Genomic DNA, 27,350 nt, shown 5'->3' with positions numbered 1-27,350 from the left:
AATAAACTGGCCAACTACTGGAATCCTAAAAACAAAAGGTTATGATTACTTTTTAGACTCAAATCATAGCATCGATAATTTTAAGGCTCGGGTTGGTTTGGTTTTTGTCATTCTATAATTGATTCCATAGTCTTGTACCATTGTGTTCTAGCAAGTTTTTAAAATAAGAAACCTTTCTTTTCTGTTACTTATAAATTAAAATATAAAATAAATCTCCTTGCTAGATTAGTAGTCACCCTCAGAATTAGAAAAGGTCTGGTAATATGTGACAAGCCAAAGAGCACCAAAGAGTAGTAAGTTTCTATTTGGGAAAAGTGAGCCTTTTCAGGCCTTCCCAGCCCACAGCTAGCTTCAGCCCTTATGCTCGCTGCCATGGAAACCCTTCCTGCCCCACTGTGAAACTCCGCCCTGGAATAACACTCACACTGCTAGTAAGGATGGCTTTCAGCAGAAACAGGGCTGGAATTATGCATTTGATTCTTTATAAAAGTGCTGTCCAGGAACATTTATCTATCCGTAAAATGTTTTGCAGGCTGATTATGTAGGAGAGTTTTGCATTTTGAAAACATTCTGCAGCAGTTGGTCAATGGTTCTACCCAGCATTCCTAACAGCTAAATCATTGGGTTGGTTCCGAGTGTACCGGGGAGGGCAGCCTCGGCACTTGTAAAGTTCCACAGCTTGTGAAAGGTCACCAAGCCGGAGAGGCATTGTTCTGCTCTGGATTCTGAGTGCCCCAGTTCTTGCCTTGGGTGGACTCCGAGCCACCTCAGCCTAAAGCAGTTCCGTCCATTAGAAACAGCCCAAGAAACCTCAGGGGGTTTTTTCCTGTGATGTGGAATGTCATTTTGACCAGATCTGTTATTTTTTAAATTTTTGTAGCTTTTAAGTTAGAGGCATAGAGGCATAGAAACCCTTGAGCAAAAACTCTGTGAGCAAAAACTCTGTAACCACAAACACCATACAAAAAATTCTAAGTACACTACTCTGTCCAGTAGCCACTAGCCATGTACAGCTGTTGAATACCTGATGTGGCTGGCTGAGTCAAGACGTGTTGTGAGTGTAAAGCAAAGACCAGATTTCAAAGACTTATTTTTTTAAAAGTAAAATAACTCATTAATAACTTCCTAAGATTGACTATATGTTGCAAAGATAATAGTTTTGAGTCATTGAGTTAAATAACTTAAAATTAATTTCATCTGCAACTTTTTTACATTTTTAAGACACAGTTATTAGAAACATTCAAATTACACATGTGGCTTTTGTTATGTATCATTATTAGGGAATTCTGGTCTATATTAGTTGGGATATTTTGTTATAGAAACATACATGTATAAAAAAAAAGAAATATACATGTATATTTCAGTGAACTTAAAAACTGGCAAACTTAAACTCCAGAGATTTAAAAAAAATCCCATCATTCCTTCACACTAGATAAAAGTGATAATAAAATGCTAAAGCACGTCATAGAATCTTACTTACACCATATAGCTTTTGGGTTTCTTTTCCAGTGAGTTTTTTTCCAAGTAATGAGACAAATAGTACAATAATGCCATGAGGAAAATGTCGAGATTTTTATTCCTACAGAGAGATTGGGGGTGGGGGAGAAATCCATGCTAATCTATTTTAAATAGCAGATTTGTCATAAAAATATATATGGACACACCACAGAAGAATATGTAAGTAGAAATATATGTTATGCCTATCACACAACTAATTTGCCACTTAAGTTTTTCTACCATACTACTGAAGATTTAACAAATCTGATTTTTAAAAATTAAATTTGGAAGTCAGACACTAAATTCTTACAGTTATGCTTATTAATTAATTTTCACTTTTAAAAAGGTATACAAGTAATATATTTCCATTGTTTAAAAAGTGCACAGAAACATATGAAATTAAAACTTCTCTTTTCTCACCCCTTTGCCACCATCCTACTCCCTAGTGGAGCCACTTTTAAGAGTTTGGAATGAATTCTTCCTAGACCTTCTAAAGCATAAGTAATCACATATCACATCCTTCCCTAGATACACACATCGGCATGCGTATACGCCTTGAAGGGCCTTTTCCTGGAAGTACTGGGATAATGCTGTCCACATGATTCTTCTTTGCAACTTGCCTTTGTCATTTGTGTGAGTAGCACGTACCTTTCCTCATTGTTTTAAACAGCTGAATAGAGAATGCTGCATCTCATAAGTTATTCAACTAGTCCTCTACCAATGAATATATAGGTCTTTAAAGAATATTCTAGACAGGGGATGGGGTATAGCTCAGGGATAGAGTATGTGCTTAACAAAGAGGAACTCTATAAATAAATAAATATTTTAAAAACAAAAGTGAAATTACATATGCATATTAAATTTTATGTTTTGCTCTCCAGAAAGAGTATAGTGATTTACAATGCTATCACATTTGTTTTTTATTAGAAGCCATTGTTTTCTTTCTAAATATTCTTACAAGACTTTTTGGTGCTGTCTTTCTAGTCCCAAATGGATTTTTTTCTTTTGTGGTACTAGGGATTGAACCCAGGACCTTCACACTGAGCTATCTCCCCAGCCCTTTCAATTTTTTATTTTGAGACAGGATCTTGCTAACTTGCCCAGGCTGGGCTTGAATTTGTCATCCTCCTGCCTCAGCCTCCCAGAGGGCTAGAATTACAGGCCTGCACTTTGCCAGGCTACCAAATAGAAATTCTTACCCTGGCCTGCTTTCTTTAGCTATACAGTACCTGTAGAGCAGGATGAAGGTCACCATTACCTTTTTTTTTTTACCCAGGATATTAATAACTACCACAAAATAGGTTCCCCTCAGAAAGTAAAGTCATTTTTTGCAGAAAATGATCTCAGGGAACAGCAATAAGGGATTGAGGGAATAAGACAGGAAGGGTAGTAAGCCAGCACAGGCAGTGTTGACAAGTCACCACTGTAGACACAAGCAGTTTGGTTCTACGGGGACTCTGAGAGCTGGTGTAGACAACATCCTGAAGTTGTCCCGACAGAGGGAAGCTGTTATTTTCCCAGCTCCCCACACTGACCTGCATGTCCTGCGGTCAGGCCTGGCAGACAGTCTCCAGTGCCCACCTTTGTGTGAATGCACGCTTGCTGGATACTCGCAAGTGCACATGCCAGGGCACAGGGTGTGGCTCAGCGTTAGAGCATTTGCCTAGCACATGTGAGGCCCTGGGTCCATCCCCAGCACAACAAAACATAACCAAAGCAAGTGCAGGTGCCTTGTGAAGCATAGCCACACACAGCTATATGAAGGAAACATTATCTATCACTTCCCTATTTTGTAGCTAAGATGCTTTGAAAGCTCAAGAATATCCAGAGTCACAGACCTAGTACTTTTTGGGACTGCCAAACATAGCTGGCAGAGACAACTGTTCTATGATAAATGGGTCTCTCCTCTGACTGTTATACAAGAATAGTGCAGTCCATAAAGGACTGTTACACCCAGCTTTCTATACTCCCTGCCCTAGGGGTTCCTGTGACTTGGGGCTCCCATGACTTCTGCCTTCCTCTCCCAGACTCTCTGGTCTCTGTGTTTGACACTTCTTTCTGAGAGGATGGCTTGCAAACAGCCAGCCTCATGCTTTTTCTCTAAAAATCATTATCTGTCATCACTTACCACATGAAATTACCGCAAAATAAAGAGGGAAATATCCACTGTATCTCCCAACATTCCATACCTCATAAACGTTGTAAAAGAACAGATCCGCTGCATCTCAGTATCTTGTAGCAAAAACAAAGCAACAACTGAAAGAAGAGATGGACAATTGAAGGAGGGGCAAAAAGCTGCCTTAGATAGCACGGGGAAGGAGGAGAAGAGTTACTTACACTTAACATCATCCAAGGTAACATGGCCCTGCTGACCTCGTTTCTCTAAGGCCTTTGCTGACTTATCATCTCTTGAAGAAAGCCTTTTATCTGTCAACCTGTTATGGCATACAGGAATGTTTTTAAAGGCTTTAGTTGTATCTAATCTATCCTGCCATGCATGAAGCATTTACTATAAAATAACGGGAGCCTGAGTATCATGCATGGGCTTCATCTAATGTAATACCCTTTAAAATGCATTTCATTAAACATTATGTTTATTAGGGCAGGGTAGAAGGCATGCAGATTCCTGATAAAGGATGTGAACATGGGGCTGGGGAATAGTTCAGTAGTGGGGTACTAGCGTAGGCCACAACAGTGCCCTGGGTTTGGCCCCAGACCCCCCACAAAAAAACAAGACACAAATCTTATCCAAAATAGATTGTTTCAATCATCTGTTCTGGTATAGATAAGATTTTCAGATTTTAAAGGCATTATGAAAAGTAGAAAAGTTTCTAGCAGCCAAGTTTTCACACAGATACACTTAGGGACTATGTGTAGCTCCCTCACACTTCCGAAGTGCGTCTGTTTTCCCTTGACAGGCATTTTTCCTTGATGGATATTTCAACTGGGGATCATGGGACTGGCATCTTCTTAGAGTCTGTAAAGACTTAAGTGGTCCCCCTGAGAGGGGCCTTCAGCAGCCCTGGAGGGATAAGAAGTGAAGCCACCTTTCTGAAGCTGGGCCATCCATTTCAGCAAAGTGCACTGCTTTCCCTTTCTTTCCCTTTTCCTTGGGTTCTATTGTGGGTACAAAACTGCAATAGAAAGGGGATAATTAGGAACTTGACTTTTCTAAGGGAAGATGAATCATATCACAACCATAGCTCATGCAGTAGTAGGACTAGCATCAATTATTTTTTTTTTTTTTTAATTTTTTTAGACAGGATCTCACTGTGTAGTTCAGGCTGACCTTGAATTCACTATGTAGCCCAGACTGGCCTTGAAGTCATAATGATTCTCCTGCCTCAGCCTCTCAGGTGCTGGAATTACAGGTGTGCGCCACCACGCCCAGCTAGGACTAGCATCAGTTATGAGCAGAGGCTGAATGTCTTCGGGCATGGCAGTGTTCAATTCATGTATTTACATATGGAACCATTATCTAGAGAAAGATTAGACCTTCAGACTGTACATTCAACCCCTTCACCTCAGCAGCTACCAGACCACCACCGTACACAAGTATTTCGTTTTTTCTCAGTTTTGTTTTATATTAGCACATGTTTACATTACATGATGATCACATCCTTGTGTGGAGTTGGTTACATGAACAGAACACATCTTGGTTCTTTTTTTATCCCCTTTGCCTGCCCTTCCTCCCTCCTCCTCCCTCTATCTCTTAATGTTCTTCCCATTCGAACAAAATCTGTCTTCCTACTATCTGTCTTTTATTTTGCTTTTTATTTATATTTTGTGTTTCTCTTAGAAGAGAAGCCATGTGACTATATACAAACATTTCTATCTGAAAGTCTTACAGTAACTTCACAGGAAGCTCATCCGTTTGGAAGGATTTTTTCAGTTTATTGAGTACTTGTGCTGGGGCAGATGCCTTTAAATCGAACCTCATTTGATCCTCACAGCATTCTGTGAGGAATACACTACTAGCATCATCGATTTCTACATCTGAGAAACCTGAAACTTGGAAATACATAAGTAACTTGGCCATGACGGGTGCCCCAGTTCTCCAGCCAGAGAAGCCCGCCCCCCCAAAGTGGTCACTTCAGGACCACACTGTGGGCCTGTCTGACGGCCTCGCCCATCTCTGGGAAGGCTCCCTTTGCTCCGGGCTTCTTAACAAGTTGCACAAGCACCATTAGATAGTGATGAGTCTAATAAGGGACCACAAAAAGCAACACGTATGGACTCAAGGTCCTGCTATGTGTCAGGAATTGCTATGACACTGGACCCGAGACAGTGTCTGATCAGAGCCAAAGTACAGACTCAGGAATATCAGCAGATGCTAATGGGAAAGCAGAAAGGCCTTTCAAGAGAAGCAGGACGTGATTCCTGCCTCAGAGTGTGTTTTCTAGGATAACTGTGGTGTCTGCCATATACACTGGTTCGGCAGCCCACTGTGGGTTAGGATTTATTTTTTCTGGCTGAAACAATGCTACATTGATAACCCAACCAGAAACTTAAAACTTAACCTCTGTCTGAAATTATGTGTCCCTCTGTTAAGCTTAAGTGTAGATGTAGTAATGGGAGCACCTTCCTCACAACTTCACTCATTCTTTAAAGATGGATATCAGTAACTTAGACCCTTATTGCCTCCTTGTCAAATCCCACAAAAATTATTTTAGAATCAGGCATGGTAGTGCACACTTGTAATCCCAGCACTCAGGAAGCTGAGGCAGAAGGATCACTGCAAGTTGGAGGCCATCCTGGGCTACATGGTGAGTTCCAGACCAGCCTGAACTAGACTGTGAGACCCTGACTCAAAAAAACAGGCAAAAAAACTATTTTAGGGAACCACCTCCCCACGAGAGTAATAAAGTCAGTCAGTTTGTTACTTTGTTCTTCCAAGAGTCTTTGCTATATTTTGGCCATATTCACGCTGTATAATAAGCTATCTCCTAAAAGCAAGTATATCATGCCATACCTCAAGAGGATGATTATTTGTATTTTTCCAATCTCCCTTTGCTCTCTTTCAGACCATTGGCATTGAGTTGGCCAGTGGGAGATTTCTAAACTTGTCACTCTTTCTGGTGCTCTTGGTCTTTAAGGACTGGGTTCATGAGGAAGGATGTGCTGGAATATTGGGGATAGGAAGGGAAAGAGAAACAGAAATGGGAGAACACCAAATGCTAACGTTGGCTACCTCTAAAGAAGGATGAGGGATCAGAGGGAGCAGACAAGAGAGGTGGTATGAAGAGATCTATCTTCCATATCTGTATACTTCTGTATTATGCAAGTATTTATAAAAGTGAATTAGTTTATAGCCTGTGTAATTAAAAAAAGTTGATAGATTTACAGGAAGAAACACTATGTGGTTGATACCTTCTATTGACAAACCACTTAGAAAGACTTCAATAAAATACTCAACCCCAAACATTTAAGGCATTCTAACAGCCTTGCTAATGTGTAATATGCAGATTACTGCCTCCAGTCCCTAATATAAGATTATTTTCTGGTCTGTCCTTGGGCTATGGCAATGTTCAGGGCCCCTTAACCCAATGGCCATTACATTTGCATTTCTTTCCTCAAGAAAATAAGTGGAGACAGAAACATTCCATCTCCGTGAATGAAATGTCTCCCACCCTTTTCTCAAACCCATCTCTAAAGTTCAGTTTCTCGCTACACTGGTTTGCCTACAATTTTTTTGTTTGTTTGTTTTTTTGGTACTGGGGATCGAACTCAGGTCCTTGCGCTTGTGCAGCAGGTGGCGAAACCACTGAGCTAAATCCCCGGCCCTTGCCTACAGTATTATCAGATGAGAAAGCCTTAAAGTAAGGAATTTTTAAAGATCTGGGACTGTGAACTAAGTAAATGTGCTTGGAATTAAAAGCCAAAAAACCACAGAATTCTGGGGTGAGCAGACATGTATCAGATACCTATAGGGAGCTGTCATTTGGCTGACAGAGAACTAAGGCTCAGCGAGGCTGCCAGTGTCCCAGTGTTTGAGATTCCTGATGGGGAGTGCCTGGCCTTAGCCAGGAGGCTGGCGTTTATTGTTCAACTTAGTCCTCATTCGCTCACTGCTGGCCATGACTTCTCTCCTTCACACCTGTCTGAATGGTTTTCACTGGGTTAAAGTCACTCTCTAGCTGGCTAGAGGAACAGATCTCTCTGTGAGCACCTGCCAACAGCGCTAATGGTAGCTGGTGCTCACAATGCACGTAGGCCTGCTAAGAGGCGACAGTAGCAACTACTGGAAATTGTTCTTTAAATTGCACCTCTGATTGGTTCCCAAAACACAGTCTGGGCTAATATGGATCTTCCCAGACTCTCCCCTTCAGTCTGGCAGAGCAGGTAGAATGTGGTCCTTTCCCAGCCTTTTTGTAGACAGGATTTCCTAATATTATAGCATGATCATGTCATTGTCCTTTGGCCTGAAGTAAACAAAAACTTCATGTTTTCCCTCTAGAAACTACGTCACTCCATGTAAAAGGCTGGAGCACTCATCTTGCACACAAGTTAGAGCTGTTTCACAATTAGCAACAGTTAGGCCACAACGAGAGGAGATTTGGAGGCCTCCGCTCCCTTGGCTCGAGGTCCTCAGAGAAGTCCTTGACTTTACAAAGACCTGTACAGTCTGCTGGTTCTCTTCCAGCTGGGGTCGGAGCGCTTGAAACAAGAGGGGACAGGACTGCTGACACTGTGTCAGAGAGAAGCTCGTCTCATGGGCCAGCCTGGACACAGCCTATACATAAGGGAAATCTCGTCAACAAGCAGAGAGAACTGGGTTCAGCTGGGCACAGCGGCATTTGCCTGTAATCCCAGTTAAGCGAGAGGCCAGCCTTGGCAACTGAGCAAGATCCTGTCTCAAAACTGAAAATTTAAAAAGGGTTGGGGATGTTGCGCAGTGAGAGGCACGGGGTTAAATCTCCAGATCCATAAAAAAAGAAGGAAGAGAGAAAGGAAGGGTGAGCTACGCACAGTGGTACGTGCCCATCTTCTCGGAAGACTGAAGTGGGAGAATGATATCAGCCCAGGATTTTAAGACCAGCCTGTGCAGCACAGAGAGACTACCTCTCAGTCAATCAATCAATAAGTCATGCATCCTGATGAACTGTGCAACCCCCTCACCTCTTCAGGACACATTTGTGGGGCGGGGGTTGAGACAAGGTCTTGCTATGTAGTTCAGGCTGGCCTCAAACTCACAGTGATCTTCCTGCCTCAGTCTCCCAAGTGCTGGGATTACAGGCGCGCACTACTACACCTGGCTCATGACAGATTACTTCATAGAGCAGGGAATTCAGAATTAATGAGGCCAAGCCACTGGACAAATGACCACCACCTAGTAAGTGGCAGAGGTGGGACTGGAAGCCAAGTATCCTGCTAAACTATTCTTCACTGTCTTTTCCTGAACTGCATAGTAAGAAATAATGGCTACCTTTCTCCGCCCAGTACTGTATGTCCATTTCTTGCATGGAAGTTAGGTCTATCCTGCTGCATCTGATAGTTCAGTCTGCACAGGTTAGGCAAGATACACCTGGGAGCAGGACACCAGGTCTTCTCTCAGAATGGGATACCAGGTGAAGATTTCCTGACATTCACTCAGAAAAAGTGCCAGGAACTGCAAGGTGGGGAAGGAGAAGGATCATCTCTTGATCTGAACTTGAAATAGCTACAAGTTCATAGTCTCCTCTTGGCTACTAAGTACAAAAGCTGTTCTATGCCCTGTAATCCCAACATTCTGGGAGGCTTAAGCAGGAAAATTACAAATATAAGACAAGCCTGGGTGATTTAGCAATTTAGTGAAACTCTGCTTCAATAAAAATAATAAATAAATAAAAAGGGCTGTTGATGTAGCTCAGTGTGAAGGCCCTAGGTTCAATGCCCAGTAACAGAAACAAACAAAAAGTGGGCCTGCCCCAGGAAAAGGAAGACTGAAAACCGCAGACCAATTTTCAGAGCCTTAAGTTGATGGGATAGAACTCAGGCCAGTCAGATTGTCTGCATTCTAGACACTCCACTTTCCTCCCTCTCTCTGGCTGAAATTTCTTGGGCTCCTTCAAGGGTGTCTCTTAAATGAGAGCCCTCCATCTGGTTACTCTTTTCCTTCCCACTGAGTGATTTCATCTACTCCACTAACAGTGAATTCTTTAAAGTCTCTTTAATCAGTCTATTCCCCTTCTCTTTCCACTGTTACTATCTTGACTTTAGCCACCAGCATTTGTCAAACTGAATTTCTTGTCTGTCTCAAAAAATAAAAGCTAAAAACATAAATGGAAAATAAAAAGAACCAGAGATACACCTCAGTGAAAAGGCCCTGAGTTCAATCCCTAGTACAAAAAAGAAAAAAAGAAACACACACACATTTTAATAGTGTAAGAAAAAAAACTGACAACAAAACTTTGAAGCTGCAAAGACTTCAAATATTGGAATTGTCAGTCACAGAATGTGAAGCAAATGTAATCAATACGCTGAACACATAAAAATAAACTGGTAACTCCTAACAGTGGTCCACTGGTGGTCATTGGGGATAGAATTGGGTTAGAATCACTTTTTATTCTGTATGTTTATGTACTTTTCCGTATATATGTACAACTTGATAGTGAGAAAAATAGAAAGTAATGGAAATATAGAATACAGTAAATTAAAAAGGTATGTATGCGTACACAAACACAAGTATCAAGAAAGAGAGGTAGAGAACAGGAGGAAGAGAATCTGAAAGCTGAATGTTAACAACTACTCTTGCTAGGTGAGAACATAAAGTTTTCATTTGTTTGTGTTTATTGATTTGGATTTTTGGTGTTGTTGTTTTTGTTTTAGCGCTGGGGATTGAACCCAAGGATATTCTATCATCCCCAGCCCTTTTTATGTTTTACTTTGAGACAGGGTCTCCCTGAGTTGTCCAGGGTGAGCTTGGTGAGTAAAGGAGTTTATCAGGGGTTACTAACAGGGCACTAGATGACTTGCAGGCTGCAGCCCAGGGGGGACTTGAACTTCAAATCCTTCCATCTTAGTCTCCCGAGTAGCTGGGATTACAGGTATGCACCATCAAGCTCAGCTATTGTTTTTTTTTTAATTACTTTCACACATTTATTTCATAATTTTACAAAGTCCATGTATTTGTTAGGGTTCTGGCCTTGACCATTTCACTCCCTAGTCTAATTTTGCACTTGCCTTTCTTCTGAGGGCCAAGTTTCTGCCTACTACTGGCTTCGTGACCTTCGTGGTGCAGGCAGGCACCTCCAAGCCTGCATGTCTAAAAAAGTAAGCTTGTTATCTTTCACCTCCTCTGCATACATACACCACATCCCTGTCTCTCCACTCTCCTGCCAGAGTCCATCTGGGCTCCGGTCACCTCCTGGGACTGCTGCCCAAAAGTCCTGTCCACCTAATCTGAATCTTGTCCTCCGCGCTCCCGTAGGCGGGGCCTTCTAGAAGCCACACACATGCCTGGTAAGGGTTCTTGGAGTGAGGACTGCCACCTCGGCAGCTTCTACTCTAGCCCCTGTCTTCTCAGACATCCTCAGACTTTAACAGGAAATCAGTATTTCCCCCAAATCCAAACACAAACTCACCTAGAATACACAAAGCTCTGCTTCCTTCTACCTTACTATTGCCCTTAGCAAGGGGACACCTACTGTAATCTAAGGTTTGCCATGTTGAATTGCTCAACCTCAAAGCAGCTGCACCTCAAAAGGGCCGATCCCATCATTCACTGTATTCCTTTTTCCATCTCCCCTAAAGGCCCCAATACGTATACTTCACACAGTCTGGGGGTTTCAGGGTTTTTTATTTTTTTACTTTTTAAATTGAGTTATAACTTACATGTAGTAAAGCATATAAATCCCAAGTATACAATTTGATGAAGTTTTTAATATGTAAATATCCATGTAACCACAACATATAAACCATTTCTAGCACCTGGGAAGGTTCCTTTGCACCTTGATCTATGCCCCACCAGTACACAATTGTCCTAAAAGTAACTACTGTTGACCCTTATATCATGGCAATTCTTCCTTTTTTTTTTTTTCTTTTTGGTGCTGGGGATCGAACTCAGGTCCTTGTGTTTGCGCAGCAGGCGACAAAACCACTGAGCTACATCCCCGCCCATGGCAATTCTTTTTTTAAATTAATTTTATATAAACATAGTCATTTGGCGTTTATATTTTTGTGTCTGGTCTCTTTTAGTCACCACTATGTTATATAACCTATATTTTATGTGTTTGACACAATAATTTTGTGTATGGAGTACAGTGTGATACTTCAGTCCATTTATACAATGTGTAATGATCAGATCAGGGTAAATGGCATATTCATCACCTCAGACATTTATCATTTCTTTTGTATTGGGAACATTCACATAAATCTTTCTACTAGCTATTTTGAAATGTACAAATAATTACAACCTACACTTTAAATCATATCATTCCATATACTCTCCAAAATTTGTGGAAATCAAATCAAGTCATATTTTAAAAACAATTTGGTTAGGCTGGGGATTTAGCTCAGTGGTTTCCCCGCCTGCTACCCAAGCGCAAGGACCCAAGTTTGATCCCTGGTACCAAAAAAATAATAAATAAATAAATAAATAAATAAAACATTTTAAAAAAACAATTTGGTAACAAGACAAAAGAAACGTTAGCTTCATATGAATATGAAAACTATAAAACTGACTATCTGTAAATGTATTAGTAGGTTCATGTATGAAATACCATCACTTGGGGTAGGTTATAAGTAGATTAGCAGTGTAAATTAGTTTGAAAAATCCTGCAAATTAACTTAATTTACATAGAAGTTCAGTAAGTAAAAAGTATGGTCCAGTTTTTATAAAAGAACTGAATGACCTTTAAATATATTGAAGATTGGGGGAAAATAGCTGGCACTTAAAATTTATGCCCACATTTCCTCATGCTTGTGAGATTTAGAGCCCTGTGGCCAGCCTGTCTAGTCCTAAAGCTGCCTCGTTGACTCTTTCTCGCTGAGTGTGACATTTCAGAAGCCTCTGGACAGAACCTTCTGTGACATATGTGCGAAGAAAACACAAACCTGATACTGCTTGGGAAATGACAGGTTAATAAAAAGTACCCAAGTACTTATATTCTGTGAAATATAAGCTCTTTATTTTTAATCAATGTATATTATTTGAATAATTAATAAGTTTAATTTGCATTAAATATATCATTATACTTATAACGTAACTACACATTCCATCTGCTCAGCCACCTCCTTCTCCGGGCTCCGCCCCATGTGCTCACCAGCCTAAGAGCTGTGTCCCTGTGAATCCACCACGGCAACCTCAAACAGCGCCAGCTCTGCCCCTTTGGGACGCGGCAATCCCAGCCTGCACAGGCTCCCGAGTCAACCTAGACACCCGCTTCCGTTTTGACCAGCGTGGAATTAACCAGGATTCTCGCAGTTTCTTACTCGTACAACTGTCCAGATCCCTCCTACCACTGGTCTTCTAATTGGCCCCCGCCTCTGCTATTCATGCCTTGAATCCAGCTGGTTAGCTGAACGTGCTTACTGCTTAAGCACCTACTTTGTGAAGTTGTGTAGATGGCTCCCAGCCCACGAAGACAAGGAACCCACTTGTTGCCAGGGAGGGGTTTACAGTATGGTTGAGGGAGTCATTGGGTACAGCAGAAATGTTTGACAAAAGATGAACCTTGGTTCTGTCAGTTCTGCTACTTACTATCTATATGACTTTGTTCAATCTCCCCAGCCTCGTTTTTTTACAGTAAAATGGGGATGTTAATGCTCACTTTCCATAGCTGTTGTATTAAAGTTATGAAAGCCTGGCACATGGTAGGGGCACAACAATGCACAATAGTGGCCAGTGTATCATTTCAGCTATATATTTTTAGGGTCAGCATTTATCTGAATGGAGATTACTAGTTTTTCTAATCCAGCGATTTTACCTTATAAAAGTCACCATTTCTTGCAGGAGGTTTACTCTGGCACATAGGAGATGGTGGATAAGTGTTAACAGAAAGTGATGTCTGAAAGACTCTTCAGCAAAATGCCGATTTTCAGATGGTGGGATTTCACCAGATATTTTATTCTTTATATTCTTCTGTGTTGCTTGAGTTATTTTTTAACCCGGAGCACATATAATTTGTATAAAAATTGCACAAAAGCGTTGTTGAAATTTACCGTCTGAATTCAAGAGTTCTCGTATCATCTTTCCAGTACCACATTCCTAATCGTAATCCCCACTGCTGTAAATGAGATGAATGCAGCAAAAGTGATTAAAATTCAGTTTACAACTCACACGGCACAATAAGTCTTTAATAATTCCTATTAGCTGCTCTGCTCTTTATTCAATAAAGATATAGGATCTTAATTTTTTTTTCTTTTAACTTGAAGCCAGGATTTTATCCTTTTTTTTGTTTTTGGGATGTAGTTTCAGTAGGATGGGAGGGAGGGAGGGAGGCAGAAAAGAGGAGAGAAAAGGCGGAGAGAAAGGAAGGGAGGAAGGAAGGAAGGGAGGGAGGGGAGGAGGGAGGGAGGGAGTGCACGTAGCTCAAGTCTTAATAAAGACACAATAAACTGACCCCCAGCGTAGCCTCAGCCTATTAGACGCTCACAGGAGGAGCAGCCTGCTCTCCAACCGCGCTTGTCCAGGGTGGCGGAGAGCAGCCCCCGGCCTGTGCCCCACAGCTGGGCTGTTTGGTTTTCAACTACCCAGCCAGAGGCGGGATCATGGGCTTTCAAGGAATCTAAACCTCTGCCTGAGGATTCTGGCTGCCTGCAGAATCCACTAGAGAAGTTTTGTTTTTGTAGGCGAGTAGGCCCTGCGGCGCGGGGCAAGGGGCTCAGCAGAGGGCAAGGGGGCGTTGCCGGCGCCCCGAGGGCCGGCGGTTCTGCAGGGCCCGGCTTTCCGGCCCCTGGGCGGGGACTCAGGCTTCACTTATATTCAGCTGGGAGGGGTCTGCAGGTCCAACCGCTTCCTCCTCGAATAAAACTCGGGCACTTGGTTCACGGTCTTCCCCCTCGGCCTCACCAGGTCGCCCAGGCTACGGGGGGGGGGGATTGGGGCGGGGCCTGGAGGGCGGGCGCCCCCTCTCACCCCCACCCCCACCCCTCGCGCCCCGAGGTCCCCAGCCTCGCACCTTGCTCGGGGGCATCTGGCTGCCTCCCCAGGAGTAAAACTTGCAGAATTAATTCTTCGCGGCATTCCGTGGAGACCACTACTACTTTAGTAGAAATCCAGGTTGAACCTAGGTTGGCACTGGGGGCTGCAGGGAGGAAGCTGTGTAGTCTAGTGAAAGAGAACCATACACAAGAGAATAGGTTTTCGAAACCTTTCTGCTGCTTCACTATGTAGTTGTGGAACGCAGGACAACTCTGAGCCTGCCTTCTGAAAATACCCAAATTGGTGGTTATTAGAATTTAAAAGGAGGAATGTGTGTAAAGCACTAGCGTTCGTAGATACTGAAAATCAGCGTTGCTGTAAAAAAAAAGAAAACAAAAAACCCAAACGTGGTGTCAGTGGATAGTCAATATTTTCTCACACTTCAAATCATGTATTTGTAATTTCTTTTCGCAACCGAGGTGACATGGAGGTCCTGGTTGATGCTTTTCTCCCGGCAACACCGATGTAAGCAGTAACACTAGATGAAGCAACAGGATTGGGCTTGCGTGTGTCCCTTTTACTGGTATGAGACGCTCGGTGGTGATTACATACTCCCATAAGCTTTCAAACTACGCCAATAGGCAGCCACTGCTTTCTCTACCACTGCCCTCCCTGCCTCACTACTAGGTCACACACAATCACTGGTCACACCGACTCGTGTGCAGCTCACTGGAGTCCATTCTGTATCTGTTCACATTGGCTCACTTATTTAGGAAGCCCACTTGTACACCGGCAGGCTGGCAGGAGGCTGTGGACAAGGCTTACTTACTACAAAATGACTCTCGCTTGGAAGTGAGAAACGTCCCGGACGCCAAGAGCTTTTTCACCTAGCTGTGCATGTGACTTGAGGTGGAGAGAACCGAGAGAAATGAGATAAAGCTCCAGAGAAGAGAAAGACCAAGGAATGTGGGCGGGATCCAGGCTTCACAGTCATTTTCTAGAAGAATGTGGCCAGTAACCCTCTTTAGTTTACACCCAGATGTGTGGAGAAGCACTAACAGAAAAGCAGTGATGTTATACATCCCATCGTAGACTAAGCTCGGCCTGTCTAGTGTACAAAACTAAAATAAAAAATATTAAGTTATTGAGAACTAAAAAAAAAAGTTATTGAGAACTCAAAATAGTAGCCACCTAAAAGTTACATAAGTTATTTCACACGTGGTGGAAGAATGCAATATTTAAAACTTCAATAATTCTGCGGGACCATCTTATACGTCTCTATCTCCTTACCCTAACAAAAGACTTGGAAAAAAGATTGTTCTTGTATCTCTAAATCATTACTCTAAAATGTGAGTCACTCATTTCCCAGGCTACATTTTTCACCAATTAGGTTTAAGAAAATAAATTAGGAATTCACAACTTAAATTGGAAATATTTTTCCCTTTAAAGAAAAAACTTCATGATGTTATAAAGTATCTTCTAAGTATCTAATTCTAAGTGTCCTATAAGGGAAAGACTTTTTTTATGTAAGAAAGAGAAACTCTTCAAGGTCATAAAAATATCTAAGTTGCTAGACATTATTCTGCATGTTTATAGTATGAAAGCATCATAATGATACATTTTCATACTATCATAATTTTACTTAAAATTTTAAAATTTTCCATGGAAGAAAATGGCAATGCTTAATTTGAACACCATCATTTTTGTTTATTTCCCTACCTTCAATTTACAACCTAATCTACACTGAAAGGGGTGAAGGAAAGGGCCCGTGATTTTTGTTTTTTAAGAGAGGGTCTTGCTTCATAGTTCAGGCTGGCCTTGAACTCACTATGTAGCCCAGGCTGGTCTCGAACTTGTAGCAATCCTCCTGCCTCAGCCTCCCAAGTGTTGGGATTATAGGTATGCGCCACCACGCCTGGCGAGGGCCTATGATTTTGATTTGTTCTGAGGGAAAGCCACTTCAACATTGTGTCAGCCTATTAAATTTCAAAAATGCGTATACTCTAAAATGTTTCTATTCCAAGAGCAAAATCAAAAATAAACTGGAAGCCAGGTGTGGTGGCACTTGCCTGTAATTCCAGAACTCGGGAGGCTGAGGCAGGAGGATCACTGAATTCAAGGCCGGCCTGAACTGCATATAGAGACCCTGTCTCAATAAATAAATAAATAAATAAACAAACAAACAAACAAACTGTACTCTTTCTGAAGATCCATAATTCTTCTAGGAATAAAATTCTGTGTCTAATTTCTACTTCTTTTTTATTTTTTGTGTTTTTTTGTTTTGTTTTTTGTTGATTTTTTTGGTACCAGGGATCAAACTCAGGTCCTTGCGCTTGTGAGGCAGGCAGCAGAACCACTGAGCTAAATCCCCGGCCCTAAATCCCCAGGATGTGTGCTTTTTGTTTTGAGACAGGGTCTTGCTATGTAGTCCAGGCTGGCCTTGAACTCATGGCAATCCTCCTGCCTCAGCCTCCTGAGTGCTGGGATTACAGGTGTGTGCCATGAAACCCAGCTTAATTCCTAATTCTGTAAGTACTCCAAATCAATTTACTCATACCTATTTTCACATTACCTAAGGAACTGAATATTCTTGTTTCTTAATCTAAACATATAGCGTCTGCCAAAAAAATGTATACACATTTCACAGTTCACTGTACTAATGAATGTCTAGAAGTGAATGGCCACCACTCTGAGCACCTCTTATACTTACTTGTAGAGGCCAAAGGTAACTTGCATTAATCTCATGATGTCTCAATAACTTTAGTATTAGAATATTTATACAAGTTTTTCTTTTCCTGATATATATATTTTTTGGCAGACTCTGTATATTCCCTTAGGAATTGTCTTGTGACACGTGGATATGAAGTTTTTTTAAAAACTTCAATTCCAAAGAAAAAATAAAAATAAAATAAAATAAAAACTTCAATTCCAGTGTTCAAAAGCAAGAGGGAATATGCCTCACAACTTTTATAAATTATATTCAATTTAAAGTAGGAATGTCTTATAGGCCCATTTAGCTTGATAGAAACAGATCTTCAGATTTCATGCAGGTTGTATGGTTGAATACATATATGGTTGATATACATTCATTTGCTTGCATCCCTAGCATAACAAGTTCAGCTGATGCTAATTATTCCTCCCACCATAATTTAGCTCTGTCCTTTCAGCAAGTATGTTTCCACTGTTACTTGACTACATACAGCTCCTCTAACATCTTCTAAGGAGTTCTCAGTTCTCAGGTTACCAGTTGCAGTTGACTCCTGGAAACACTGAAAGGCTATTTTAGTGATTTTAACCTAGTAATAGTCAAATCTTGGTAAATCTGAGAAGACAGAATTAAATAAATGTTAGTGTAATAGCAAGTTTTGAGACAGAGTCTTGCTAAGTTGCCCAGGCTGGGCCCAAACTTACAATTCTCTGGCCTCAGTCTCCCGGAACCATTGTTCACTTTGTGATTAATGTCTTCCAAAGTAAGGTCTAAAATGAGTCATACTAGCTGGGCATGATGGGGCATATCTGTAATTCCAGCACTCAGGAGGCTGAGGCAGGAGGGTTGCCACAAGCTCAAGGCCAGCCTGGCTACATAGTGAGTTCAAGGTCAGCCTGAATTACAGAGTGAGACCCTGTGTCATATAATAAAATAATAAAAGTCATACTAATACAATATTGCCCTTACAGAAAGATTATTGTTTTGAAGTTAATGCAAGGAATAAACAGTTTCAACAAATAAAGGACTCATAAAAGGTTATTATCCTGGTAAAACTCATGTTAAAATGCACTGTAGGGGTGGGGGTTTTGGCTCAGTGGTTCCACCGCCTCCCTTGCAAGCACAGGGTCCTGAGTTCGATCCCCAGTACCAAAAAAAAAAAAGTCACTGTAAAGCTACACCTAATTCTGAGAGTATCCAAGTACTTTGATGTGATGCCGTCTGTACTCAGTGAAACTCTTAAAATGCTCATTGCCAAAAACTGTTCACCAATGTAACATTAGCACTGATAACCGGAGGTATCTTCACAGCTTTTCAGATTGTAAAAATTCCCTTTATGTCTTTAAAATTATTTTGAAGCAATTTCACAACTATTTATCTTCCTCCCCTGATCCAAGTGAGATTTTTTTTTTTGGTACTAGGGATCGAACTCGGGACCTTGCGCTTGTGAAGCAGCGGCGGAACCACTGAGCAAAATCCTGGCCCCATCCAAGTGAGATTTTTATTTTTTTAAAAAATTCTTCTTTGTATATAGGGTCAGCTGTTGTGTGAGGGTCATTACCAAAGCCCAATACCTTCAAGCTAACTTGTTTTCTAATTTTTAAATTACCACTCATACTATTGTTCCAAAAATTAATCTGTACATGACACAAAAGGGCCTACTACTAAATTGAAAATATAGCTTCTATCATTACCTTAGAACATGAAGCAAATCTCTATCACTTGGACAGAGATATTAAAATGTCTCTGTGCAATGAAAACATTAGATTAAAACAAGCATTTTTCAACCAGCATTACTAAATGTCTCCCAAGTTCCCCTTAAGCAGAGTAAATCAGAACAGAGCAGAAAAATAATAAAAGTCAAGCCAGGCAGTGGCAAATACCTGTAATACTAGCACTTAGGAAGGCTGAGGCAGGAGGAGTTTGAGTACCACACAGACAACTTATTAGCAAGACCCCATAAAATTTTTTAAAATAAAGCAGGTGTGGGGGGGAATGGGTCAGTGGTAGAGTGCCCCTGGGATAAATTCTGAGTCCTGAAAAAAAAAAATCAACCTCCTTTTCCTAAGGATATGAATTTTAAAGCTTAAGCCCAAAATAGTGGATCTCCAAAGGGTTGAAATATATTATTATCTAAAACAATCTCAACTCAGATGTATAGGAAAATGGGCAAGATAGATACTAACAAAATATAGTATTATCTTGTAGTTTGCCTTTTAAAATAGAATGTTTTTGTAGTGATTTGAAGCAGATATTGCAAAAGCATTAAGATTTTCAAATCAGAAAAAATAATCTATCGTTTTCCCTTACCTCCCAAGCCATTACAACTGCTGGAAATGTTCTTATAAAACATGCCATAAGCTCAGATACTGAGTTGTTTTACTAAAAAATTAAGAGTTAAAGAAAGTTTGACCTGATAGGGACTCTTGACATTAAAGTCACTTTAAAACTTGTCTCCTGGCTCATGTTTCTGGCACCTGTATGTCACGAAAAGCAACTTGTTTCCATATACTGTGCTACTTTTAGCCACTAGGAGAAGGCAATATCTGCCCCTCTTTTACTACCCGACAGAAAAGTAATTTTATACTTAACCCTAGAATACAGCTTGTATTTTCCTGGAATATTCGGGTGGGTTTTCATTTGAAAAGTTGGAGTTCCTGGTCAAGTGGCTTTATTAAAGAGGGGGTAGGAAAGTTTACCCAGATTCTTCTCCCTTTAAGTTGTTGGTAATTCAAGGCAGGAACTTTATCTGAGAATTAGAGAAGACTGGGTTAGATATATTTTACACCATCCTAATATCTTGAAGACCAACATGAGTAAAACATGAGGAAAAAATTGAAAACAAGACAGTAATGTTGAGATCAACTTCAGTTTTATTTTAAATTCACAATTATACATTTCTTTGCAAAAAAATATACCTATCCTTAACATTACTACAATGTTACTTTAAAGTAGTACATAAAAATAAACAATTCAAGTTCCTATATATTTGTTACCAAGCTTCCAAAGAACAGGTGTGGAAACGTCAGGTTTCTCAAATCTCCATGCACAAACTAAGCTAACCAAAAATGCTCAAATCACACAAAATGCCTTAAGGAGAAAACTCAATGCTTTTTTTCAAAATCAAACTTTAGAACTAATCTTTTATAGTTATACTAGGTTGTTGTTACTTTCCTTTCATATGCATATATCGGGTTAACGCCTTCCAACAAGAGATCTACTTGGCACAAGGACATTTCAAAGAAGAAAACAAAACAAAAGGAAAAAAGAGAAAGGAAAAGGGGTTTACGTTGACTGCGTGCAAGCATCAGTCCACTTCTTCGATGGTGGGTCCCCCGGAGGCTCCAGCCCCCCCGCCGCCGCCGCCGCCAGGACCGCCTTGGTAAAGCTTGGTGATGATGGGGTTGCACACTCTTTCCAGCTCTTTCTGCTTGTGTTCGTACTCGTCTTTCTCTGCCATCTGGTTCCGATCGAGCCAGCTGATCACTTCCTGACACTTGCTGAGGATCTTGCTCTTGTCCTGCTCGCTAATCTTGCCCCTCAGTTTCTCGTCTTCTACTGTCTGCTTGATGCTGTATGTATACGACTCCACTGCGTTTTTGGCTGCGACGCGGTCGCGATTGGCCTCATCTTCCGACTTGTAGCGCTCCGCCTCCTGCACCATCCGATCAATGTCGTCCTTGCTCAGACGACCCTTGTCGTTGGTGATGGTGATCTTGTTTTCTTTACCGGTGCTCTTGTCGGCGGCAGTGACGTTGAGGATGCCGTTGGCGTCGATGTCGAAGGTGACCTCGATCTGCGGGACCCCGCGGGGCGCCGGCGGAATCCCGGTCAGGTCGAACTTGCCCAGCAGGTTGTTGTCCTTAGTCATGGCCCGCTCGCCCTCGTACACCTGAACCAGCACGCTGCTCTGGTTGTCCGAGTAGGTGGTGAAGGTCTGCGTCTGCTTGGTGGGGATCGTGGTGTTCCTCTTGATGAGCGGGGTCATGACGCCGCCGGCCGTCTCGATCCCCAGCGACAGCGGGGTCACGTCGAGCAGTAGCAGATCCTGCACGTTCTCCGACTTGTCCCCGATGAGGATGGCCGCCTGCACTGCGGCGCCGTAGGCCACCGCCTCGTCGGGGTTGATGCTCTTGTTCAGCTCCTTGCCGTTGAAGAAATCCTGCAGCAGCTTCTGGATCTTGGGGATGCGGGTGGAGCCGCCCACCAGCACGATCTCCTGGATCTGGCCCTTGTCCAGCTTGGCGTCGCGCAGCGCCTTCTCCACCGGCTCCAGGGTCCCGCGGAAGAGGTCTGCGTTGAGCTCCTCGAAGCGGGCGCGGGTGATGGACGTGTAGAAGTCCACGCCCTCGTAGAGGGAATCGATCTCGATGCTGGCCTGGGTGGATGAGCTCAGGGTGCGCTTGGCCCGCTCGCAGGCCGTGCGCAGCCGCCGCACCGCGCGCTTGTTGGGCGCGATATCTTTCTTGTGCTTGCGCTTGAACTCCTCGGCCAGGTGGCTGACCATACGGTTATCGAAATCCTCGCCGCCCAGGTGGGTGTCGCCGGCTGTGGACTTCACCTCGAAGATGCCGTCCTCGATGGTCAGGATGGACACGTCGAAGGTGCCGCCGCCCAGGTCGAAGATGAGCACGTTCTTCTCGCCGCCCGCGCGGCCCTTCTTGTCCAGGCCGTAGGCGATGGCCGCCGCCGTGGGCTCATTGATGATCCGCAGCACGTTGAGGCCGGTGATGGTGCCCGCGTCCTTGGTGGCCTGACGCTGCGAGTCGTTGAAATAGGCGGGGACCGTGATGACCGCGCTCTGCACCTTGGCCCCCAGGTAGGCCTCAGCGATCTCCTTCATCTTCGTGAGCACCATGGAGGAGATCTCCTCCGGGAAGAAGGTCTTCGTCTCCCCCTTGTACTCCACCTGCACTTTGGGCTTCCCTCCCTCGCTCACCACCCGGAACGGCCAGTGTTTCATATCCGACTGCACTGTGGCGTCCTCAAACTTCCGCCCGATCAGCCTCTTGGCGTCGAAGATGGTGTTGGTGGGGTTCATGGCCACTTGGTTCTTGGCCGCGTCGCCGATGAGGCGCTCGGTGTCTGTGAAGGCCACGTAACTGGGGGTGGTTCGGTTGCCCTGGTCATTGGCGATGATCTCCACCTTGCCATGTTGGAAGACCCCCACGCAGGAGTAGGTGGTCCCCAGATCGATGCCGATGGCCGGGCCGCGGGAGCACATCCTGAATGAAAGAGGGGCAAACTATATTGGGGCAAGAAAGGAGGGAGCGGCGGTCCTCGGCGTCAACTAACGGTTGTACCTCTCCGCTCCCCCTCGAGCGCACCCAGCATCTCCCGCTCCCTCCCACCCAGCTCCTCGGTCTTATAGCCACCTCCCCCTACACTCCCACAGCCAATCCACTCCCGGCTCCGCCCACACACATTCTTCCAGCCCCACCACAGGCTTGCCTGTGTCGGAGTGACGGGCCCCTGGTCCAACAAATATATAGTTGGGTGAGGGGCGGGACCCCGGCAGGGCCGAGAGGTGGCCGTTATGCAAATAACTCCTCGCAACCCCTTGGGGGCGTTAGGCTCGCGCACTGAGCCAGGTGCACCAAGTTTTTAGCGAGCTTTGTTTTTCCTAAAGAGGGATTCGTCGACGACCCTCGGATTGGCAGGACACGCGATCAATGAGAAGCGCGGACTCCAAAGGGAGGGTGGAACCAGGGCGTGGCGCGCGGAGGAGGCAGGGAAGGGAAGTAGGTTGGAGAGCGCTGTGAGCTTGTTCCCTCATTTCCTTAAGGTATGAAGTGATCGGTGTTGGCGTCCTGACAAACGTAGCACGCGGGAGAGAGGAAATTCAGCCCGAGTTGGTTACACTGAATGAATAAATAAGACCGAACCCCATTTTTTACTCTGCCCCTGGTCCACGCCGAGACTCGCCTGTTCCAGGCTCAGGCATGGGGCGGCTCCCTGGGCGGGGCGGAGACCAGACGTGGAGCGCGGCTCCGGCGGGCAGTCCCCTCCGGGTTTTCCGTGACGAGTTTGGCAGCGTCTACGGGGAGCGCGGGGAGGAGCCGGGAGAGTCCGGGCGTTTCCCGCGCTGTAGCGAAAGCCACTCTTCCCTCGCCTTCCTGTGTTCTGCCGTCCTGCCGCTCTGAGCTTCCTGGTTTCGCGTCCCCTTTCTCTCCACTGCCTTGCTTATTTTCCGCGTTACCCGCCTTTCTGGGTTCTCCTTGAAGGTCTGCAGAGCCCGCGCGTACTGCACCGAGGAGCGACCCGGCCTGGCTCCCGCCCTATTCGAGGGGTCGGCGACCGCGTCTTTCCCCGGGGCGGAGCCACCGTGGAGCGGACTCCACGGCGAGGGTCGAGGGACGGGAGCGCGGGCGGGCGGGGAGGGAAGTTTTGCAAAACTGTCTGCACCAGGTGGTGGGAAGAAGTCCTGTTGCTGGGCTGCCGAGGACAGTGAGTGACGTGTGGGTTCACAGAAGGGGGAGAGCAGTGGAGTTATTCCTACGGGTTTTATAGGTGAAAGGAGGAAAAAAGGACTGGCGGAGAGGTGCAACGTTTCCAGAGAAGTGCTGCAGGAGTGCTGCGGAGCGGAGGGGGGACGTGGAGCCTGAGGGCGGAGTGGCTGTGGCCACCTGAAGTTTGTCCACCAAGCAGGTAGCAAAGGCAATCCACTCCCACGCCACCCCATGCTGGGGATGGAAACCCAGGGCCTTACAACTGAGCTACAGCCCAGCCTTTTAAAATTTTGAGACAGGGTCTCCCCAGATCGCTACTTGCCCAGGCTCAGTTCAAATTTGTGAACCTCCTGCCTCAGCCTTCACACCTGTATAGGAAAGATTCTTACACAGATTGTAGTGTGGGCAAAGAGGACGGCAGTATGAGTTCTGTGTAAATTAGTGACCCTAGAAGGGTGAGATGAGAGTACAGGACAAGAAATTCTCTACGGGTGGGCAGGATACATTCAGGAGCTTTCTGAAAAGCCCAGGGCTTTTCTTGAGGCTGTGGGAGGGGAGAACCATCCTTTGAAGTGGGCTAAATGATATGTGTGTGTGGACCGTATAAAAGTTATTGGAGACAGCGCTAGGGAAGAATTTATCTGAGAAACACAAAAGCTACCTGTGTCCAAAAGGTAATGGTGAGAGAATTTTGTAAATCAGTGAACATTTAAGATTTTATCTAATCGTATATGTAACCTTCTAGTTTTAAAAAACACATTAATTTATTACTCTCACTGGTTAAATAATGTTGGCTTTTACCACAAATTCTGTCTTGGAAGCATGGAAGAAAAAAGATTTGAAATAGGATAACATTTGAAAACAAGGACAAAACAAAACATTTTTGGTTTTTTGGAACTGGGAATCGAACTCCGGGCCTCTGTTTGCCAGGCAGACTCTGTGCTGCTGAGCTACATTCCCAGCCCAAAACAAAACATTTCTAATGGAAGCTGACATAAATTGTGAAACTGATCTCTTGCTTTTTTCTTGGAAATTCTTGTCATATTGTTTTGTAGCTCTTTAAGATGGAATTATTACTAATTAATTCCTTGAGATGATACGGTTTGCAATAGGGCTCCAGCCACACCTGAAAGAACTGTGAGAAGCACCAGTTCTTCGTGTCATCAGTACTCAGTCAACCTTTACACACTTAAAGCAAGACTGCAAGAAAAGCAAGCAGGCCAAAGTTCTCCCACACAAACACTAAAATTAGTGCTTCAAAGGAGTTCTTTGAATATTAACTATGTCCTACCTTTGTGCACAGTTATTTGCAAACAAATCTTGCAATCTCACCACCCCACTCATCGTTAACATAGCCTTCTGAAATGACAGGAACTATGCCTGCATTTTCATTAGCCATACATATTTTTTTCTGCTCTAACTTTTCACTTGGTAAATGGATGTTGTCAAAGAAGGGAAAAGAAAAAATATGAGAAAAGGAAAAAATGAAAACAAAGTCTCTCTGAAAATAGGGAAGGGTGGAGGGCATGAAGGGAGGGCAGGGAAATGGGGAAAAATAAGAACTAACATACATCATCTAAAGGTACAAGATCCCAATGATCAATGTAACTGTATTGTATACCTAAAATGTACCAATAAACTTAATGAAAAAAAGATGGATGTTGTCTATATGGCATCTTGAGCTTTTCCCAAAAGATGCAGTATCTGCATTTCGATTTTTATAGGGCCGAAACTTCTGTAACAATAGAACATTAGTACATACTGATTACTCTTGGAATTTTTACATTTCCCTTATTTGCATTAATTTCTAAAATCTTATTTTTTATAATTCTTGCTCAGAATTCATTAAAAACATAATATATTAAAATGATTAAATAAAATTTATGATCAAATAATATTCATCCATGCCATTCAATAGTGCAGTAAAACAAGTGATCCCTACCAGAGAGAATATCAGGTAATACAATCCTTCTGGAAGGCTTTATGACAATACTTTTTCTTCGCCTTAAATATGATCAGACCCTTAATATTAGTCTTGGTGGGACTCATCTTAAGGAAATGATAGAAAATGCAAGTAGTATTATTAATGTTAACAACAATAAAAAGGATATAATTAAGTATCCAACAATAAGAAAATGATTATATATAGTGCATGCATATCATAAACCATTATGCAGCTATAGAAATTGTTTCCAAGATTTTTAATGACAGGAAACTGTTCTTGATACAATTATGTGAAAAAAGAAGATACAAGATTTTTCTGTCTTCTTATCCTATATGTAGAATAGTTTTATGTGTGAAAAATACTTTAAAATCTAGATGGTAGGATTATTAGTTTTTCTAAGCTCTTTTATATGTACTTTTATAGCTCTACTTATTTATTTTGGTTTTTTGAGACAGTGTCTTGCTGTGTAGTTCAGGCTGGCCTTGAACTCATGGTGATCCTTCTGCCTTAGTCTCCTTGAGTCCTGGGATTAAAGGTTTATGCCACTATGCCTGGCTACAGACTTTTAAAATGACAATGTTCAGTTGAAACAAAGCTCACGAGTCCTATCACTTACATAGAAATTAATACTGATTTTCAACAAGGGAAATCTGTTTGCTGGATTATAAACACTGGAGTGTTTTAAAAATAATTTTAAAAATCCAAAGAATGAGGTTTCACACAGATTAAATGGTAGGGAAAAAAAAAAAACAAGTGTTTTACCATACATCAAACACTCCAGTTAATCCCAGCACCCAGAAGAGTTCTCAGAACACATTAGTAACTCACCAGCTCAATGTTTGCAGGATTTAGGGGTTTTTCGTGCTGGAGATCTAACCAAAGGCCTCAAGTGTGCAAAGCACACACTCTACAGTTACATCCCCAGGCCTCTCGGTATTTATTAAAAGTGATTTGAAGTACATTATTTAAATAAAAACCCATAGGGGCCAGGGATTTAGTTCAGTGGTTCCAGCGCCTGCGGTGTAAGGTCCCAAGTTCTATCCCTGGTACCAAAAAAATAAATAGATAAAAATAAATAAATAAATAAATATAAACCCACAAATAGTAATTTCATTTTTCTTCTGGTAGGCGGAAGATCCCTCGATACCTCTTACATTTCTGCACAGATGAAAAGTTGAAAGAAATTCACATCTAAAAATATCTGTAGCAGAGATATAAAGGTGAATAAGTTGAAGTCTAACACCATGTGCGTGGGTATCAGGCCTGCCTGGAGGAGGAATAACCAAACAAGATTAAATTTCACAGAATTACTAGGAAAGAAAAAAAAATGTGTGTATTTTCCTGGAACCCTCTCAATCACCATCCAGGCATAATCTTCACAAGGGTTGTGAATTGTTTGGAGGATGTAATGTTAGCATGAAGAGAAGGTAGACTAGTAACAGCCAATAATCTGAGCACCTTTCAACAAACTGGAGTTCAAGTAATGAGGACATTTAAGATCTCCATAGGCCAGGCGTGGTGGTGCACAGCTGTAATCCCAACACTTGAGAGGCTGAGGCAGGAGGATTATTATGAGTTCGAGGCCAGCCTGGACTACACAGTGAGACCCTGTCTCAAAAAACAAACAAAATCCTCTATAAATACTGCCGTTTTACAATTATTTGATTAGTGCCCTGTCTTAAATTTTTC

At 42.9% G+C, this 27,350-nt stretch overlaps 2 protein-coding genes across 2 annotated transcripts in view; both read right to left on the bottom strand.

The window, feature by feature from the left end:
- Ppp1r36 (protein phosphatase 1 regulatory subunit 36) overlaps window positions 1-14,662 on the bottom strand; it is a 30,490-nt gene extending 15,828 nt beyond the window's left edge. The window contains 7 exon segments of the mRNA XM_004837498.3: window positions 1,481-1,579; window positions 3,687-3,753; window positions 3,835-3,932; window positions 4,545-4,631; window positions 13,639-13,720; window positions 14,416-14,501; window positions 14,598-14,662. Of these exon segments, the coding sequence (XP_004837555.1) occupies window positions 1,481-1,579; window positions 3,687-3,753; window positions 3,835-3,932; window positions 4,545-4,631; window positions 13,639-13,720; window positions 14,416-14,501; window positions 14,598-14,662 (584 nt within the window).
- Window positions 14,663-20,122: 5,460 nt separating this feature from the next.
- Hspa2 (heat shock protein family A (Hsp70) member 2) lies at window positions 20,123-23,564 on the bottom strand. The gene has a single exon (XM_004837410.4). It carries the CDS (start codon window positions 22,489-22,491, stop codon window positions 20,575-20,577), a length of 1,917 nt encoding a protein of 638 aa, XP_004837467.2. The 5' UTR covers window positions 22,492-23,564; the 3' UTR covers window positions 20,123-20,574.
- Between the last annotated feature and the right edge of the window lie 3,786 nt (window positions 23,565-27,350).

Source organism: Heterocephalus glaber, unplaced genomic scaffold (genome assembly GCF_053883595.1).
Source record: "Heterocephalus glaber isolate CG9 unplaced genomic scaffold, H.glaber_assembly_v1.0 deba00001608, whole genome shotgun sequence".
Lineage (NCBI taxonomy): Eukaryota > Metazoa > Chordata > Mammalia > Rodentia > Bathyergidae > Heterocephalus > Heterocephalus glaber.
The sequence above is the reverse complement of the archived record's forward strand: the minus strand, read 5'-3'. Positions and strand labels throughout refer to the sequence as shown.